At 49.6% G+C, this 17,830-nt stretch overlaps 1 protein-coding gene across 5 annotated transcripts in view; it reads right to left on the minus strand.

Moving 5' to 3' along the window:
- Positions 1-17,830, minus strand: part of LOC119966456 (protein adenylyltransferase SelO-like) — a 101,928-nt gene that overhangs the window by 43,639 nt on the left and 40,459 nt on the right. For all 5 annotated transcript variants that reach the window (XM_038798165.1, XM_038798164.1, XM_038798163.1 and 2 more), the window contains 2 exons: positions 11,094-11,163; positions 10,878-10,950 (listed from right to left, as the gene is read on the minus strand). In XM_038798165.1, coding sequence (XP_038654093.1) covers positions 10,878-10,950; positions 11,094-11,163 — 143 coding nt within the window. The remainder of the gene's footprint in view (positions 1-10,877; positions 10,951-11,093; positions 11,164-17,830) is intronic.

Below are 17,830 nucleotides of genomic sequence, written 5' to 3' on the forward strand. Positions count from 1 at the left end.
CAAGTACCAACAGTGCAGCAATTAAAATCGGGGATACTCAACTGACCAGAATTAGAGGAGAGCACATTCTCTGAAGATTGTAGGGCTATAGGAGATTCCAGAGATAGATCGTGAGGCCACGGAGGGATCGGAAAGCAAGGATGAGAAATTTAAAATCATGACGTTGCTTAATCAGAAGTCAATATAGATCAGCAAACACAATGCTGATAGGGTTGGAGTTTAGACACAGACACAAAGCTTTGAATAACTTGAAATTTACTAAGATTTGAATGTAGGAGACCATCCAGGTGCATGTTGGAATAGTCAAGGGCTAACGAAAACATGAATGAAGGTTTCAACAGCAGATGAGTTGAGGTGGTGTTCGGTCAGGTGATGTTATGGAGGAGGCATTTGAGGGCATTTAAAAATTTATTGGATAAGCATATGGATGATAAGGGCATAGTGTAGGTTAGGTGGCCTTTAGATTTTTTCCATGTCGGTGCAACATTGAGGGCCGAAGGGCCTGTACTGCGCTGTATCGTTCTATGTTCTATGTTCTATGAGGCAATAGGCAGTCTTTGTGATAGTACAAATATAAAGTTAGAAGCTCAAATCAGGATCAAATGTGATATAAAGTTGCAAACACAACACAAAAGTAAAATACTACACATGCTGCAAATCTGAAATTGAAACAGCAAATGCTGGAGATACTCAGCAGGTCAGGCAGAGTCTGTGGAGGAAAACAGAGGGGCGGGGGGAGTATTCCTCCCCTGTTTTGGGGGGATGGAAATGGCAGCAAGGAAGGAGATTCCCATAGGAGTGCCAAAATGGTCTTTATGCCAGCGCGGTTTCCCTAATAATTCCCTAGTCTCCACCCCCACTAATGACGTAATGGGAATCCCACTCCTTACTCACTACATTTAAATATAAGTTGACCTCTATACCTCACAGTCCCCCCATATTAAACTGTCCATTTACGCCAGTGTGACCTAACACAACGGGCCCCGACACGACGTGCATCTGGCGAGCAGAATCTGCCGAAAACACACAGATGAGTACAGTCCTACGGGGGAGGTTCCCATGTGGTGGCGGGGCAAAGTTCTGTGGTGGGGAGCTAAGTTGTGTCCAGCCCGCTTGCATTATGTCATTGGAATCACCCCATACATTTTCTTTGTCCATTAAAATTACGGCGAAGAAATCCGTCAACTGTCAGTGGGCTACCCTCCGTTTTACCCGTCAGAGGTGACACTTTGCTAAAACAAATAGCAAAATTCTTCCCAGCGTTAATGTTTCAGATCGATGACTCTTCATCAGAGCTGAGAAAAGATAGAAATATAATTGCTTCTGAGCAAGTGAAAGGGTGGAGGGGTGAAGAACAAAAGAGAAGGATAGGATTTCTGAGCATCTGGAAAGGCATTGCTTGATTAGGGATAGTCAGCACGGATTTGTGAGGGGTAGGTCTTGCCTTACAAGTCTTATTGAATCCTTTGAGGAGGTGACCAAGCATGTGGATGAAGGTAAAGCAGTGGATGTAGTGTACATGGATTTTAGTAAGGCATTTGATAAGGTTCCCCATGGTAGGCTTATGCAGAAAGTAAGGAGGCATGGGATAGTGGGAAATTTGGCCAGTTGGATAACAAACTGGCTAACCGATAGAAGTCAGAGAGTGGTGGTGGATGGCAAATATTCAGCCTGGAGCCCAGTTATCAGTGGCGTACCGCAGGGATCAGTTCTGGGTCCTCTGCTGTTTGTGATTTTCATTAACGACTTGGATGAGGGAGTTGAAGGGTGGGTCAGTAAATTTGCAGATGATACGAAGATTGGTGGAGTTGTGGATAGTGAGGAGGGCTGTTGTCGGCTTCAAAGAGACATAGATAGAATGCAGAGCTGGGCTGAGAAGTGGCAGATGGAGTTTAACCCTGACAAGTGTGAGGTTGTCCATTTTGGAAGGACAAATCTGAATGCGGAATACAGGGTTAATGGTAGGGTTCTTGGCAATGTGGAGGAGCAGAGAGATCTTGGGGTCTATGTTCATAGTTCTTTGAAAGTTGCCACTCAAGTGGATAGAGCTGTGAAGAAGGCCTATGGTGTGCTAGCGTTCATTAGCAGAGGGATTGAATTTAAGAGCCGTGAGATGATGATGCAGCTGTACAAAACCTTGGTCAGGCCACATTTGGAGTACTGTGTGCAGTTCTGGTCACCTCATTTTAGGAAGGATGTGGAAGCTTTGGAAAAGGTGCAAAGGAGATTTACCAGGATGTTGCCTGGAATGGAGAGTAGGTCATACGAGGAAAGGTTGAGGGAGCTAGGCCTTTTCTCATTAGAACGGAGAAGGATGAGGGGCGACTTGATAGAGGTTTATAAGATGATCAGGGGAATAGATAGAGTAGACAGTCAGAGACTTTTTCCCCGGGTGGAACACACCATTACAAGGGGACATAAATTTAAGATAAATGGTGGAAGATATAGAGGGGATGTCAGAGGTAGGTTCTTTACCCAGAGAGTAGTGGGGGCATGGAATGCACTGCCTGTGGTAGTAGTTGAGTCGGAAAAGTTAGGGACCTTCAAGCGGCTATTGGATAGGTACTTGGATTAGGGTAGAATAATGGAGTGTAGGTTAACTTCTTAAGGGCAGCACGGTAGCATTGTGGATAGCACAATTGCTTCACAGCTCCAGGGTCCCAAGTTCGATTTCGACTTGGGTCACTGTCTGTGTGGAGTCTGCACATCCTCCCCGTGACTGCGTGGGTTTCCTCCGGGTACTCCGGTTTCCTCCCACAGTCCAAAGATGTGCAGGTTGGGTGGATTGGCCATGAAAAATTGTCCAAAATTCTATGATTAACATAGGACAAAAGTTCGGCGCAACATCGTGGGCCGAAGGGCCTGTTCTGTGCTGTATTTCTCTAAAAAAAAAAAAGAAGGTCTGTGTTAGGGCAGAGAGCAAGAGAATGGCAAAAGGTTTCAAGATACTAAAGTCAAAGAGAGCAGTAATGGATATAATAAATAAACAAAAAGATCAGGTGTGAAGGTATGGATAGCAGCCATTCAGATGCTAGGTGAAGAAATAAAGAAAGAAACAAGAAAAAAATTGAACCAACAAAAAAAATGAAACAAATTAGAGGTTATGATCTAAAATTGTTGAACTCAATGTTGAATCCAGAAGACTGTGGAATGCAGAGTGAAAAGATTAGGTGCTGTTCCCCAAGCTTGCATTGAGCTTCAGTGGGTCATTGTAGCTGGCCAGGGACAGAGAGGTCAGAGTTGGGGCAAGGTGGAGAATTGAAACGGCAAGCAACAGGAAGTTCATGATTAAGCTTTTGAATACAGTGGCTTAATCTCAGACTGTTGCCAGGGAGAAGAATAGTCAGGAAATGGAGTTTGGAGCAGGGAACTAAAACAAATGGGCCAAATTTAATGGTCGCAGCAGTGGGCTCGTCCAGTGGCTGGGGAAGCAGTAGCAACCCCACCGCAGCCACTCTGCATCATCACCAAATGCTGCCCCCACACACCCCCCACACCTCCTGACCCAATTTAGTGTGATTCAAGCATTTATCTGGTTGGGGTTGGAGTCTTTGTCATCTTCAATGTAGATAAACTGCCTCCAAGAGTTGCCAGACAATAGCAGTAGGAACAACCAGTGCTATAGGAGACCCAGGTTCACAATTGGCATTGGAGCCTGAGAAATAAGGGGCTGAATTCTCCAACACCCCGCAGGGTCGGAGAATCGCCCGGGGCCGGTGTGAATCCCGCCCCCACCGTGGCCGGATTTCTCCACCACCCGGGAATCGGCGTGAGCGGGAATCACGCCGCGCCGATCGGCATGCCCCCGTGGCGATTCTCCGGCCCGCGATGGGCCGAAGTCCTGCCGCTGACAGGCCTCTCCCGCCGGTGGGAATTGGAGCACCTCTGGTGCCGGCGCGAGCAGACCCCCGGGGTCCTGGGGGGGGGGGGGGGCGCGGGGCGATCGGACCCCGGGGGGTGCTCCCACGGTGGCCTGGCCCTCGATCGGGGCGATCGGACCCCGGGGGGTGCCCCCACGGTGGCCTGGCCCGCGATCGGGGCCCACCGATCGGCGGGCGGGCCAGTGCCGTGAGGGCACTTTTTTTCGTCCGCCGCCGCCATGGCCTCCACCATGGCGGAGGCGGAAGAGACCCCCCCTACCGCGCATGTGCCGGTGGTGACGTTAGCGGCCACTGACGCACCGGCGCATGCGTAAACTGGCGAAGGCCTTTCGGCCAGCCCCAACGCCGGGCGTCAAAGGCCATTGGCGCCGGTTTTGGCGGCAGCCGGCGTGGCGCCAACCACTCCGGCACGGGCCTAGCCCCTAAAGGTGCGGAGAATACCGCACCTTTGGGAGGCCCGACGCTGGAGTGGGTGGTGCCACTCCGCTACGCTGGGACCCCCCGCCCCGCCGGGTAGGGGAGAATCCCGGCCAAGATAAGTGGGGTGGGTTTACTGGGGCCTGACAGGGAGGCTGGCAGGCTCCTGTAAAATTATGTCACCTATATTCTTAGTGTGCTATATAATACACCGATTCCATTTGAATTTCTTGGAAGGATGGTTGTGGGATGGGTTTCAATTTTAAAATATCAGAAAATAAATTTATTAGTTTGAAACTCGAGAAAGTCAGAGGGTAATAAAATTAATCTGACTTTCAAAGGAACTGACAGCCAGTCTGTTGACTGCCAAACCGAGTCAGTCTAAGGTAGGCAGGAAACCTAGCCTTTTGCCTTTAAATAAATAATAATAATAATCACTTATTGTCACAAGTAGGCTTCAACAAAGTTACTGTGAAATGCCCCAGCCCCGAGTCACCACATTCCGGTGTCTGTTCGGGGAGGCCGGTACGGGAATTGAACCCATGCTGCTGGCATTGTTCTGTATTACAAGCCATCGATTTAGCCCACTGTGCGAAACCAGACCCAATAAGTGCTTAAGGATGAAGCTTAATATGCTTGACAAAATCAAAACTAAATGTCTACAATGCGATCACAAAAGATCCAAGGCGTGTGAGGAAGTCAATGAGAAATCTGTGGGTTGCAAAGAGGACAGAAGGAATTGGAAGTCCATGAACTGGTGAGAAAAAATCCACATTCCATGAGAAAGTTAAAAAAAAAAATCCAAGGTTTGTAAAAGCTTGACACCAACCCTTGGTAGGTGGTCCGCAAGAAACACAGATTGGTTGTGTGCAGTGCATAGGGGCAGGGCAAAACGGTGAGCAGATTTTTCACAGGAAAATGTTTCCCTGGACTAGTGAAGCAGAAACCCAGGGCACAGGGATCCATATTGAAGATGACAAGGACCCCAACTCCAACCAGATAAATGCTTGAATCACACTAAATTGGGTCAGGAGGTGTGGGGGGTGTGTGGGGGCAGCATTTGGTGATGATGCAGAGTAACTGCGGCAGGGTTGCTATTGCCTCTCCAGCCACTGGACGAGCCCACTGCTGCTACCATTAAATTTGGCGCATTGTTTTTGTTCCCTGCTCCAAACTCCATTTCCTGACTCTATTCTTCTCCCTGGCAACAGTCTAAGATTAAGCCAGTGTATTCACAAGTTTAATCCTGAACTTCCTGTTGCTTGCACAGCTGCCTCACAGTGCCAGGGACCCGGGTTTAATTCTCACCTTGGGTGACTGTGTGGAGATTGCACTTTCTCCCCGTGTATGCATGAGTTTCCTCCAGGTGCTCCAGTTTTCTCCCACAGTCCAAAGATGTGCAGGTTAGTTGGACTGGCCATGCTAAATTGCCCCTGAGGTTGAGATTACAGAGCAGGGAATGGGGACTAGGTAGGGTGGGTTTTTACACAGTTGGTGCAGACTCGATGAGCCAAATGGCCTCTATCTGTACTGTAGGGATTCTATGAAGACTCTGGGGCCCCGGTTTCGAATCTCACCACAGCAGGTAGTGCGAATTGAATCCAATAAATATCTGAAATTAAAAGTCTAACGTTGACCATGAAACTATTGGCGATTGTCATAAAATACCCAGCTGATTCACTTATGTCCTTTAGAGAAGGAAATCTGCAGTCCTCACCTGGTCTGACCTAGAGGTAACTTCAGATCCTCAGCAATGTGACTCTTAAACGCCCTCTAAAAAGGCTCAGCAAGCACTGAGTATTATCAAACCACTAGAAAATCAATAAAAAGGAAAGACCACCCAGCAGCGACCCTGGAAAGCCTGGGGATCAACCTTAGAGTAGGAGGGCATGCCAGGAGCAGCACCAGGCATACCGAAAAATGAGGTGTCAAGCTGGTAAAACTATAACACAGGACAACTTGCATGACAAACAACATAAGCAGCAAGTCATAGACAGAGCTAAATGATCTCACAATTAACGGATCAGTTCTAAGCTCTGCAGGCCTGTCAAATCCAGTTGTGAATGGTGGTGGACATTAAAAAAACTCACTGGAGGAGAAGGCTCCACTAATATCCCCATCTTCACTGATGGAGGACCCCAGTACATCATTGCAAAAGATAAGGCTGAAGCATTTGCAATAATCTTCATCCAGAAGTGACGAGTGAATGATCCATCTCAGTCTCCTCCGGAGGTCCCGAACGCCACAGACGCCAGTATTCAGCCAATTCAATTCACCCACATGATATCAAGAAACAGCTGAAGACATTGGATACAGCAAAGGCTATGGGCCCTGACAATGTTCTGGCAATAGTACTGAAGACTTGTGCTCTAGAACTTGCCGTGTCCTTAGCCAAGCTGTTCCAGTACAGCTACAACATTGGAATCTATCCAGCTATGTGGAAAATGGCCCTTGCAAGTCCTGTACACAAAAAGCAGGAAAAATCCAACACAACCAATTACTACCCTACCAGTTTACCCTCAATCATCAGTAAAGTGTTGGAAGGAGTCCTATCAAGGTTATTGCTGAGTAAGTGCTATCAAGCAGCACTTACTCAGCAATAACCTGCTCAGACACTCAGTCTGGTTCTGCCAGGGTCACTCAGCTCCTGACCTCATTAAAGCCTTGGTTCAAACATGAACAAAAAAGCTGAACTCTAGAGGTGATGAGAAGGCAGCATTTGATCGAGTATGACATCAAGGAGCCTTCGTAAAACTGCAGTCAATGGGAATCAGGGGGAAAGCTCTCCACTGAATGGAGTCGTACCAAGCACGATGGTTGATGGTTGTGGATGGATGATGGTCTGTCATCTCAGACCCGGGACATCACTACAGGAGTTCCTCAAGAAGAAATACAGCCAAAGTTTCTGCACGGTTCTGACAGCATTCAGGTCTTTTCTTGAAAGCAGTGTCAAAAGATCTCTCTTTCTCAAAGAACATTTTTGTAAAGCATGAACGCTAACTGTATTAAGAGCTGAGATGTTTTTTCTAGTTTCCTGAGTGGGAATAAAGATAACAGTTAAGGGTTACTGTATTCACTGCATTGATTAGCATTATTTAAGGGGTAATTGTAAGCTATTTCTGGTGTGATTTTAAAGATATTTTAATACTGTGTTAGTAATGAAGTTGGTATACCATGTTCCTATTTCTTTGTGAAATCATTCCTGGAGCGGGGTATCCTTTCCTCGCAGTCTTACAAAATTACAGTAAAATATGAAATGAAAAATGAAATGAAAATCACTTATTGTCACGAGTAGGCTTCAATGAAGTTACTGTGAAAAGCCCCTAGTCGCCACATTCCGGCGCCTATTGGGGTTTCTGTCCAGTATCCTAGCCACTGTTGGGGTCTGGTCCGGGATATCAATAGCTGCTTCATTGATAACCTTCCTTCCAACATAAGGTCAGTGTGGGGATGTCCGCTGATGATTGCACAATGTTCAGCACCATTCACGACTCCTCAGATACTGAAGCAGTCCATGTGCAAATACAGTAAGACCTGGAAAGTACCCAGGCATGGGCTGATGGGTGGAAAGTAACGTTTGCATCACAGAAGTGCCAGGCAATGATCATCTCCAATAAGAGAGAATCAAACGATCACCCCCATGATACTCAATGGCATTACCATAACTGAATCTCCCATTATCAACAACGTTGGGGGTTACTACTAACCAGAAACTGAACTAGCCATATAGCTACTGTGGCTACAAGAGCAGGTGAGAGACAAAGAATCATGGTCGTGTAACTCACCTTGTGAATCCCCAAAGGCACCACCTACGAGGCACAAGTCAGGAGTTTTCATGGATTTCAGCAAAGCCTTTGACAAGGTCCCACATGCGAGAATTATAAAGAAGGCAAATGCACATGGGATACAGGGTAACTTGATAAGGTGGATTCAGAATTGGTTTCCCTATAGGAGACAGAGATTATGACAGATGGCTGTTTTAGTGACTGGAAGCCAGTGTTCAGACACAAAGATTGGCCAGGTGGTTAATAGTGAGGTTGAGTGTCTTGGGTTAAAGGATGATATAGATGGGATGGTCAAATGGCAGAAAAGTGGCAGATGGAATTTAACCCTGAAAACGGTGAGGTGATACACTTTGGAAGGAGTAATGTGACAAGGAAGTATTCAATGTATGGTCTGACACTGGGAAGTTCCGAGGAACAAAGGGATCTAGGCATGTTTGTCCATAGATCTCTGAAGGTAGACGGGCAGGTTATAGGATGGTGAATAAGGCATGTGGGACATTTGCCTTTATCAATCAAGGCATAGATTACAAAAGCAGGGAGGTCATGTTGGAGTCTTAGAAAACTTTTGTGAGGCCACAGCTGGAGTACTTTGTGTAACTCTGGTCGCCACGTTATAGGAAGGATGTGATTGCGCTGGAGGTGGTGCAGAGGTGATTCACCAGGATGTTGCCTGGAATGGAACATTTAAGTTATGAAGAGAGGTTGGATAGGCTTGGGTTGTTTTTGCTGGAGCAGAGAAAATTGAGGGGCAACCTGATCGAGGTGTACTAGATTATGAGGGGCATGCACAGGGTGGATAGAGAGCAGCTGTTCCCCTTAGTTGAAGGGTCAGTTACGAGGGGACACAAGTTCAAGGTGAGGGGCAGTAGGTTTAGGAGTGATTTGAGGAAAAACGTTTTACCCAGAGGGCAGTGGCAGTCTGGAATCTACTGGCTGGGAGGGAGGTAGAGGTGGGTTGCCTCACATCTCTTAAAAAGTACATGCCATTAAGCACTTGGCAAGTCATAACATTCATAGTTATGGACCAAGCGCTGGTAAATGGGATTAGGTAGGCAGGTCAGGTGTTTTTAATGCATTGGTGCAGACTCAATGGGCTAAAGGACCTCTTCTGCACTATATTATTCTGTGATCTGTGATTCTGAGTGTGATGGAATACTTCCCACTTGCCTGGTTGAGTGCAGTTCCAACAAGACTCAAGAAGAGCGACACCATCCAGGACAAAGCAGCCCACTTAATTGGCGCCCCTTCCACAAACATTCACTCCCTCCAACAACAATAGCAGCAGTGTGCACTATCTACAAGATGCACTGCTGGAACTCACCAAGGCGCCTTAGGCAGCACCTTCCAAACTCACAAACACTACTATCTAGACGGACAAGGACAGCAGATATTTGGGAACACGACCAGCTGGAGGTTCCCCTCCAAGTCACTCACCATCCTGACTTGGAAATGTATCGCCGTTCCTTCACTGTCACTGGGTCAAAATCCTGGAAGTCCCTCCCTAACTGTGCTATGGGATTACCTACACCACATATCATATCATAGAATTTACAGTGCAGAAGGAGGCCATTCGGCCCATCGAGTCTGCACTGGCTCTTCGAAAGAGCACCCTACCCAAGGTCAACACCTCCACCCTATCCCCATAACCCAGTAACCCCACCCAACACTAAGGGCAATTTTGGACACTAAGGGCTATTTATCATGACCAATCCACCTAACCTGCACATCTTTGGACTGTGGGAGGAAACCGGAGCACCCGGAGGAAACCCACGCACACACGGGGAGGATGTGCAGACTCCGCACAGTGACCCAAGCCGGAATCGAACCTTGGACCCTGGAGCTGTGAAGCAATTGTGCTATCCACAATGCTACCGTGCTGCCCAAATGGACTACAGCGATTCAAGAAGGCAACACACTACCTCCTTATTAAGGGCAATTACAGATGGGCAACAAATTCTGGCCCAACCAGCGAAGTCCACATCCTGTAAAAAAAAAAGATGAGTAGAGAATCAGCTGAGAAACTTTGGCCAAAGAAGTAGAGAATGTGGGCAGAAAGAAAACAGGGACTGTAACATTAAGGCAACAGCACAAAGAGCTGTACTCTAGTTATCAAGCATATTTGGCAGGCAAGGAGAACAAAGAGCTGGCAACGAAGGTTAGCAGATTTTTAAACCTATTGGGAGTTGGGAAGGAGGAGAATTTTTCTATCTTTTAGCGTTAGATACTCTTGAGGGTCTAGTGGAGGATGCTTCTTGCAGTAAAGTAGTCAGAACATGAAGTGGGAATAGAGTTTCAATGATCAAGACAATATCCTGAAGGTCAGAGCAAGCAAAAGATTTTGGCCTGGAATAGGTTGTTCTAAATTTTAGATTAAGCTAATGATTAAGAGGAAGGTGTGTCACAAACAGCAGAAAGAACAGCTTAAACTGGTCCCCACCGGAGCTTCAGGGCAAATGAGCTCAACAGGGAGCTGTCAGCTCAGCTACCACCTTGAAAAATAAATTGAATATATTGTCTTAATAGTACTGATACTGAGAGTGAAAAGGAACACCAGCACAAATGGCAAGTCTAGCTTCCGGGAATTTAATAACGAACTTAGGGAGTCAGAAGAGCAAAGAATATTATTACAACCATTTTCTTCCACTTGAAACTTTTAGCATATTTCACAGCAGATATCAATAACCTCAACAGTGTTTTATTACATCTAAACCTGTGCAATTTGGACATTTGGATCTTTCAAGCGTTAATTGTTATTTTTTAATTTAATTGCCGTGAACAAGTTTCTATGTCATACCATGCGCAAATCCCACTGACATCCAATGTGCGATGAGATATGAAGTATCTGTCACAACTTGAGAGAAAAAATCCTGCAATAACAAAATACCAGCTCAGTAAAAATTGTTGCTCATTTTCTGACAAGAAAGCAGATATACATGCATTTTGGTTAAATGGTACAGAAATTGCATAAATCCTAATATTATACAGAGAAAATATTAATCTTAAAACATACCAGATATCTGTTTGAGTTAGTTGCATTTATGAAAGGAAAATATTGTTTTATAATGAAATCCACCAGTGTCCTAAGGAAAAACGAAAAATTAAAATGAATGTCACAGGCGAGAAAATTATTGTGATAAAACAGAAGAATTAAGCAATTGCTAATTATTTGTACACAGGTAAATATGTGGTTAAGGCTTGGCCCGTGTTGCCTGAGATGGAAACAGATTCACTACTAGCTTTCTAAAGCAAATTAGATAACTAGTTGGAGGAGAATTCTGTTGCAGGAATATGGGGAAAGAGCCACCGAGTTAAACTGACTGCTCTTCAAAAAGGTTGGTTCAGCCACAATGGGCAAAATAACTTCCTTCCGTACTGTACTATTCGATGATGCAATAAAATAATTCACTGTCCTGTTATAAGAACATAAAGAAATCCAGGAAAACCAGGGATGAGAAAAGTCGTTCCCTTTACTATATTAAAAAGTATATTAGAAAATCTCTTCAGCTAATGGTCAAAAATATATTGGAAGGCCATTTCAGTCAGGCTAAAATGAGTAAGGTAAGTTAAGCAGAAGTAAAAGTAAAAACGACAATAGATTGAAAAAAAAATAGATCTCTTCAAAACAAAGTCCTGCTGATGCTGGAAGACTGAAATAAAAAAGCAGAAATACTGGAACACTCAGCAGGTCTGGCAGCATCTCTGGAGACGTAAACTGAGTTAACGGCTGGGATGTTGCACTCCCGTTGTCACAGGCATAAATGGTGATGATAGCGCTAATTTTTGAGAGAGGCCAAAAACGGGATTTGCACCGGCAAGATTTAACAACGCGATCGTACCCACCCCTCCTGTCAGTGATGTAATGTGGCTCCCGCCATGCGATGACGGAAACCTAATTTATATACATTTTCATATCATTAGTGGGGTTCCCCACTGTATCGTCCCCCCACATTCAGGTCACATCGGCAAGGTTTACAACAGGTCTGGAGCAACATGAACCAGGTGAAGAGAACCTGCCGAAGGCACACAGGTATGTACAGTCCCTAAGGGTGAGAGGAAGTACCCTGGCAGTGCCGCCCTGTCACTGCCAGGGAGCCATGTTGGGGAGCGCTTCCTCTAGAGAGGTCCATGGCGGGGGTGGGTGTCCTTTGGGGGGGATCCCGTGTGCGTGGTGGAATGCGGGGAGGGGGAGGGGTGGTGGAGTGTGGGGTAGAGTACAAGTGGGAGATTTTTGGTTCTACTTTTCGTTCTGTTAGATTGAGTGCCCTTTAAAAATGGCATGCCAACTTATGAAAGGCTGCAATTGTCAGTGGGCCGGGCTCAACCTACATCCAGCATTTTTTAAATCTCAGTTTTGAAAGATATGGCAGGAAAAGCCAGCAGTGCAGCCAGCAGACTGCATATCGTTTTTCTCGCCTGAGCCAACATTTTGAAAAAAACCCAGAAAATTCCGCCCAACATTTCAGATCTGTGGGGCGCACCTGGGAAAAATCGGGAGGGCCGTCGTGAACTCGGCCGAGTTTCACGACGGCCTCGGAGGCCGCTCCTCGCCCCCTATTCTCCCCTCCCGGCGGGGCTAGGAGCGGCGCTCCGTAACTCTCGGCCACCGGGCCACGACCGCAACGGGTAACCCCTGTCGCCCAGCAACCAGCCCCTCAGCCGGGCGTGACGTCCCTCGGACATGCCGGGGACGTAAGACCTCGACAACACGTATGAGTCATGAACTCTTCCCGGATACCAGGTGCAGACGTGCAGCATCATCATGCGGTGGTCGCAGACCACCTGGATGTTCATGGAATTGGTCCCCTTCCTATTGGTGAACACGGCCCTGTTATGTGCAGGTGGCCGCACGGCGACGTGCATCCCATCGATCGCGCCCTGGACCATGGGAAAACCGGCCACGGCAGAGAAGCCCACTGTCCGGGCATCCTGGCTCGCCCGGTCCACAGGGAACCGGATGTAGCGGTCCGCAATTGCATGAAGGGCGTCTGTCACTGCCCGAATGCACAGGTGCACCGACGTCTGCGAGATGCCGGACAGGTCCCCACTCGGTGCCTGGAATGACCCCGTGGCATAAAAGTTCAGGGCCACCGTAACCTTGACGGACACGGGGAGAGGGTGTCCTCCCCCAGTGCCACGCGGTGCCAGGTGTGCCAGCAGGTGGCAGATGTGTGCCACGGTTTCCCGGCTCATCCGGAACCTCCTCCTGCATTCCCGGTCCGTGAGATCCTGGTACGACGAACGGGGCCGGTACACACGGGGCCTCCTCGGGCGTCTCCGTCGCCGTGACGCCACGACGTCCTCCACCCTCTCCTCGTGCTCCTCCTCCTCTTCGTGCTCCCCCTCCTCCTCCTCCTCGTCCTGTCGGGCGGGTGGCTCTCCAGCCTGGATGCCTGCCCCTCTGCGGCATGCTCCTCTGCGGCAGCCTGCGCCGCCTCTCTGCCACGCTCCTCCTCCTCCTCCTCCAGGGCAACATGTAGAATAGCGGCTGCCGCCACGGTGGCCAACATCGCTGGCTGATCAGAAAACATGACGGCCTGCGGTGGGGAGGAAGTGGGAGGGAACGACAACATGTCATTATTGCCCTTACCCCCCACGCATGCAGGTGCCGTGGGCTGCATGGGCGCGACTGTGGGAGGATGGCACCTGGCCAGGCGGAAGACCTCCCGTCACCCCCCTACCCAGCACTGTCCCCGCCTCTCCGTCACTCGCTCTCACCCCCCCCCCTCCCCCCCTCCCCCCCTCCCCGGCACTGTCCCCCCCCTCCTCGGCACTCGCTTTCAATCCCCTTACCCGGCACTGTCCCCCCTTCCCCGGCACTCGCTCTGACCCCCCCTCCCCGGCACTCACTCCCCCTCCCCGGCACTCACCCCCCCCCCCTCCCCAGCACTAGCCCTCACCCCCCCTCCCCAGCACTCACCCCCATCCACGGCACTCACTCCCCCTCCCCGGCACTCGCTCTCCCCCCCTCTCCCCGGCACTTGCTCTCACCCCCCCTCCCCGGCACTGTCCCCCCCTCCCCGGCACTCGCTCTCAACCCCCCCCCCCCCCCCCCCCCGCCTCTCCAGCACTCCCTCTCTCCCCCCCCCCACCCCGGCACTGTCCCCCCACTCCCTGGTACTCGCACTCAATCCCCCCCACCAGCCCCGTCCCTCCCCCCCGCCACCCCCCCCCCCCCCCCCCCCCCCCCCCAATAGACTGCGGCCACGCCGTCACTTCTCCTGCGGCCACCCACCCGTGGTCATGTCGGCAGGACTTCGGCCCATCCGGCCAGGAGAATACGGGCCCATATACCGGGGTCCATAGCATCGTGCCAGCCCCCGCCATTCTCCGAGGCGGGCGGCGGTATTGACGCCTCGCCGACCTTTTACCGGTCTGAGACTTCGGGAGACGGCGGGGACGGGATTAACGCCGGCCCCCGGCGATTCTCCGACCCAGCGGGGTGTCGGAGAATCCGGCCCCAGGTCTTTTGTTCATTTTTGAACCAAAGCTGCAATTAGATAAGGTGCTGAGTGACTCTGACAAAACCCAAACTGAGTGTCAATGGGCAGATCATTGCTGAGTAAGTGCCACTTGATAACACCGTTGATGTTTGCTGATGCTCAAGAGTCGACTGATGGGATGATAATTGGCCAAGTTATATTTGTCCTGCTTTTTGTGTTCAGGAAGTACATAGAACATAGAACATAGAACGATACAGCGCAGTACAGGCCCTTCGGCCCTCGAAAAAAACTAAAGGCCATCTAACCTACACTATGCCCTTATCATCCATATGCTTATCCAATAAACTTTTAAATGCCCTCAATGTTGGTGAGTTCACTACTGTTGCAGGTAGGGCATTCCACGGCCTCACCACTCTTTGCGTAAAAAACCCACCTCTGACCTCTGTCCTATATCTATTACCCCTCAATTTTTTTTTTTATAAATGTTTTTATTCAGTTTTCATATTTTATATTGAACAAATTACAAATTGTTAGGAGAGAAAAAGAAAAAAAAAACAAACACGCAAAAATTAACATACATATTTACAGGTAAGCATCTTCGTAGTAGTAACTGCGCCCCCCCCCCCCCCCCCCCCCCCCCCCCCCCCCCCCCCCCCTCAACATGTTTATTTAGTTTGGTTTTGGGCCTTATCTAGCCATCGAACCCCCGTACCGAACCTGTAGCCCCCCCCCCCTCCCGCTACCTTCCCCCGACTATTCTTCCTCTTGTACATTGGCCACAAATAGGTCCCGGAACAGTTGCATGAATGGCTCCCACGTTCTGTGGAAGCCGTCGTCCGACCCTCGGATGGCAAATTTGATTTTCTCCATTTGGAGAGATTCTGAGAGGTCGGACAGCCAGTCCGCAGCTCTGGGCGGTGCTGCTGACCGCCAGCCAAACAGGATTCTACGGCGGGCGATCAGGGAGGCAAAGGCAAGGGCGTCCGCCCTCCTCCCCAGGAATAGATCTGGCTGTTCTGAAACCCCGAAGACCGCCACTATCGGGCATGGCTCCACCCTCACTCCCACCACTTTGGACATAACCTCGAAGAAGGCTGTCCAGTACTCCACGAGTCTGGGGCAAGACCAGAACATGTGGGCGTGGTTGGCCGGGCCTCTTTGGCACCGTTCACATCTGTCTTCCACCTCCAGGAAGAACCTACTCATACGGGTTCTTGTTAAGTGGGCTCTATGTACCACTTTTAGTTGCGTCAGGCTGAGCCTTGCGCACGTGGAGGTGGAGTTGACCCTATGCAGTGCTTCGCTCCAGAGTCCCCACCCTATCTCCATCCCCAGGTCGTCCTCCCATTTCCTTCTTGTTGCGTCCAGTACGGTGTCGTCCCTATCTACCAGTCGGTCATACATGTCACTACAGTTCCCTTTCTCTAGCCTTTCCCTTGCGTCCAGTAGGTCTTCCAGTAGTGTCTGTCGTGGCGGTTGTGGGTACGTCCTTGTCTCCTTTCGTAGGAAGTTTTTGAGCTGCAGGTACCGTAGCTCGTTCCCCCCAGCTAGCTGAAATTTCTCTGTCAGTTCGTCCAGTGTTGCGATCCTGTCGTCCGTGTATAGGTCCCCGACTGTCAGTGTCCCCCCGTCCTGCCTCCACCTTTTGAAGGTGGCGTCAGTCAGTGCTGGTGTGAACCTATGGTTGTTGCAGATGGGAGCCCTGTTCGACATTTTGGTCAGGCCAAGTTGCTGCCGCAGTTGGTTCCAGGATTGGAGGGTGGCTGTCACCACTGGGCTGCTGGAGTGTTTTTTGGGTGGGGATGGGAGTGCTGCCGTGGCGAGGGCCCGGAGGGAGGTTCCCATGCAGGAGGCCTCCTCCGCACGCACCCACTCAGCTTCTGGCTCCTGGATCCATCCCCTTACTCGCTCGGCTGTTGCTGCCCAGTGGTAGAATTGTAGATTCGGGAGGGCTAGCCCTCCCCTGGTTTTTGTTTTTTGTAAGACCTTCTTTGGGATCCTAGCATTTTTACCCCCCCATACGAACGCCATGATGAGTTTGTCCAGCGCTTTGAAAAAGGCCTTGGGGATGTAGATCGGAATGGATCTAAACAGGAAGAGGAACCTGGGCAGTACGTTCATTTTGATCGTCTGAACTCTCCCCGCGAGGGAGAGCGGGAGTGTGTTCCATCTTTGCAGGTCCTTTTTAACTTCCTCCGTCAGGCTGGTGAGGTTCCATTTGTGGATCCCTTTCCAGTCATGGGCTATTTGGATCCCCAGGTAGCGGAATTTATGTCGGGCTTGATTGAACGGCAGCCCCTTTAGTGCTGCCCCCCCCCCCCCCCTTGCGGGTGTACTGGGAAGATCTCACTTTTGCTCATGTTGAGTTTGTAGCCCGAGAAGGCTCCAAACTCTTTCAGGAGCGCGATGATTCCGTCCATGCTGCTTTGTGGGTCCGAGATATAGAGGAGCAGATCATCCGCATAGAGTGAGACTCTGTGCTCTCTACCTCCCCTTCGGATCCCCCTCCAATTTTTTGCTGCCCTGAGCGCGATTGCTAGCGGTTCAATTGCTAGTGCGAACAGCAGCGGGGACAGTGGGCATCCTTGTCTGGTGCCCCTGTGCAGCTGGAAGTATTGGGAGTTGGTATTGTTGGTCTGTACACTCGCCATGGGAGCGTTGTACAGGAGCTTTACCCAAGTGGTGAACCCTGTTCCAAGCCCGAACCGCTCCAGTACCTCTATGAGGTATTTCCACTCGACTCTGTCGAAGGCCTTTTCTGCGTCCAGGGAGACGATCACCTCTTGTGTTCTCTCCCCGGAGGGGGTCATTATCACGTTCAGCAGGCGCCTGATGTTCGCGGTAAGCTGTCTACCTTTGACAAAGCCCGTCTGGTCCTCTGTGACCACCTCAGGTACACAGTCTTCTAGCCTCTTGGCTAGGATTTTGGCCAGTATTTTGGCGTCTGCAACCCCTCAATTTAAGGCTATGTCCCCTCGTGCTAGCCACCCCCATCCGCGGGAGAAGGCTCTCGCTGTCCACCCTATCTAACCCTCTGATCATTTTGTATGCCTCTATTAAGTCACCTCTTAACCTTCTTCTCTCTAACGAAAACAACCTCAAGTCCATCAGCCTTTCCTCATAAGATTTTCCCTCCATACCAGGCAACATCCTGGTAAATCTCCTCTGCACCCGTTCCAAAGCTTCCACGTCCTTCCTATAATGAGGCGACCAGAACTGTACGCAATACTCCAAATGCGGCCGTACTAGAGTTTTGTACAACTGCAACATGACCTCATGGCTCCGGAACTCAATCCCTCTACCAATA

Source organism: Scyliorhinus canicula, chromosome 5 (genome assembly GCF_902713615.1).
Source record: "Scyliorhinus canicula chromosome 5, sScyCan1.1, whole genome shotgun sequence".
Classification (NCBI taxonomy): Eukaryota; Metazoa; Chordata; class Chondrichthyes; order Carcharhiniformes; family Scyliorhinidae; genus Scyliorhinus; species Scyliorhinus canicula.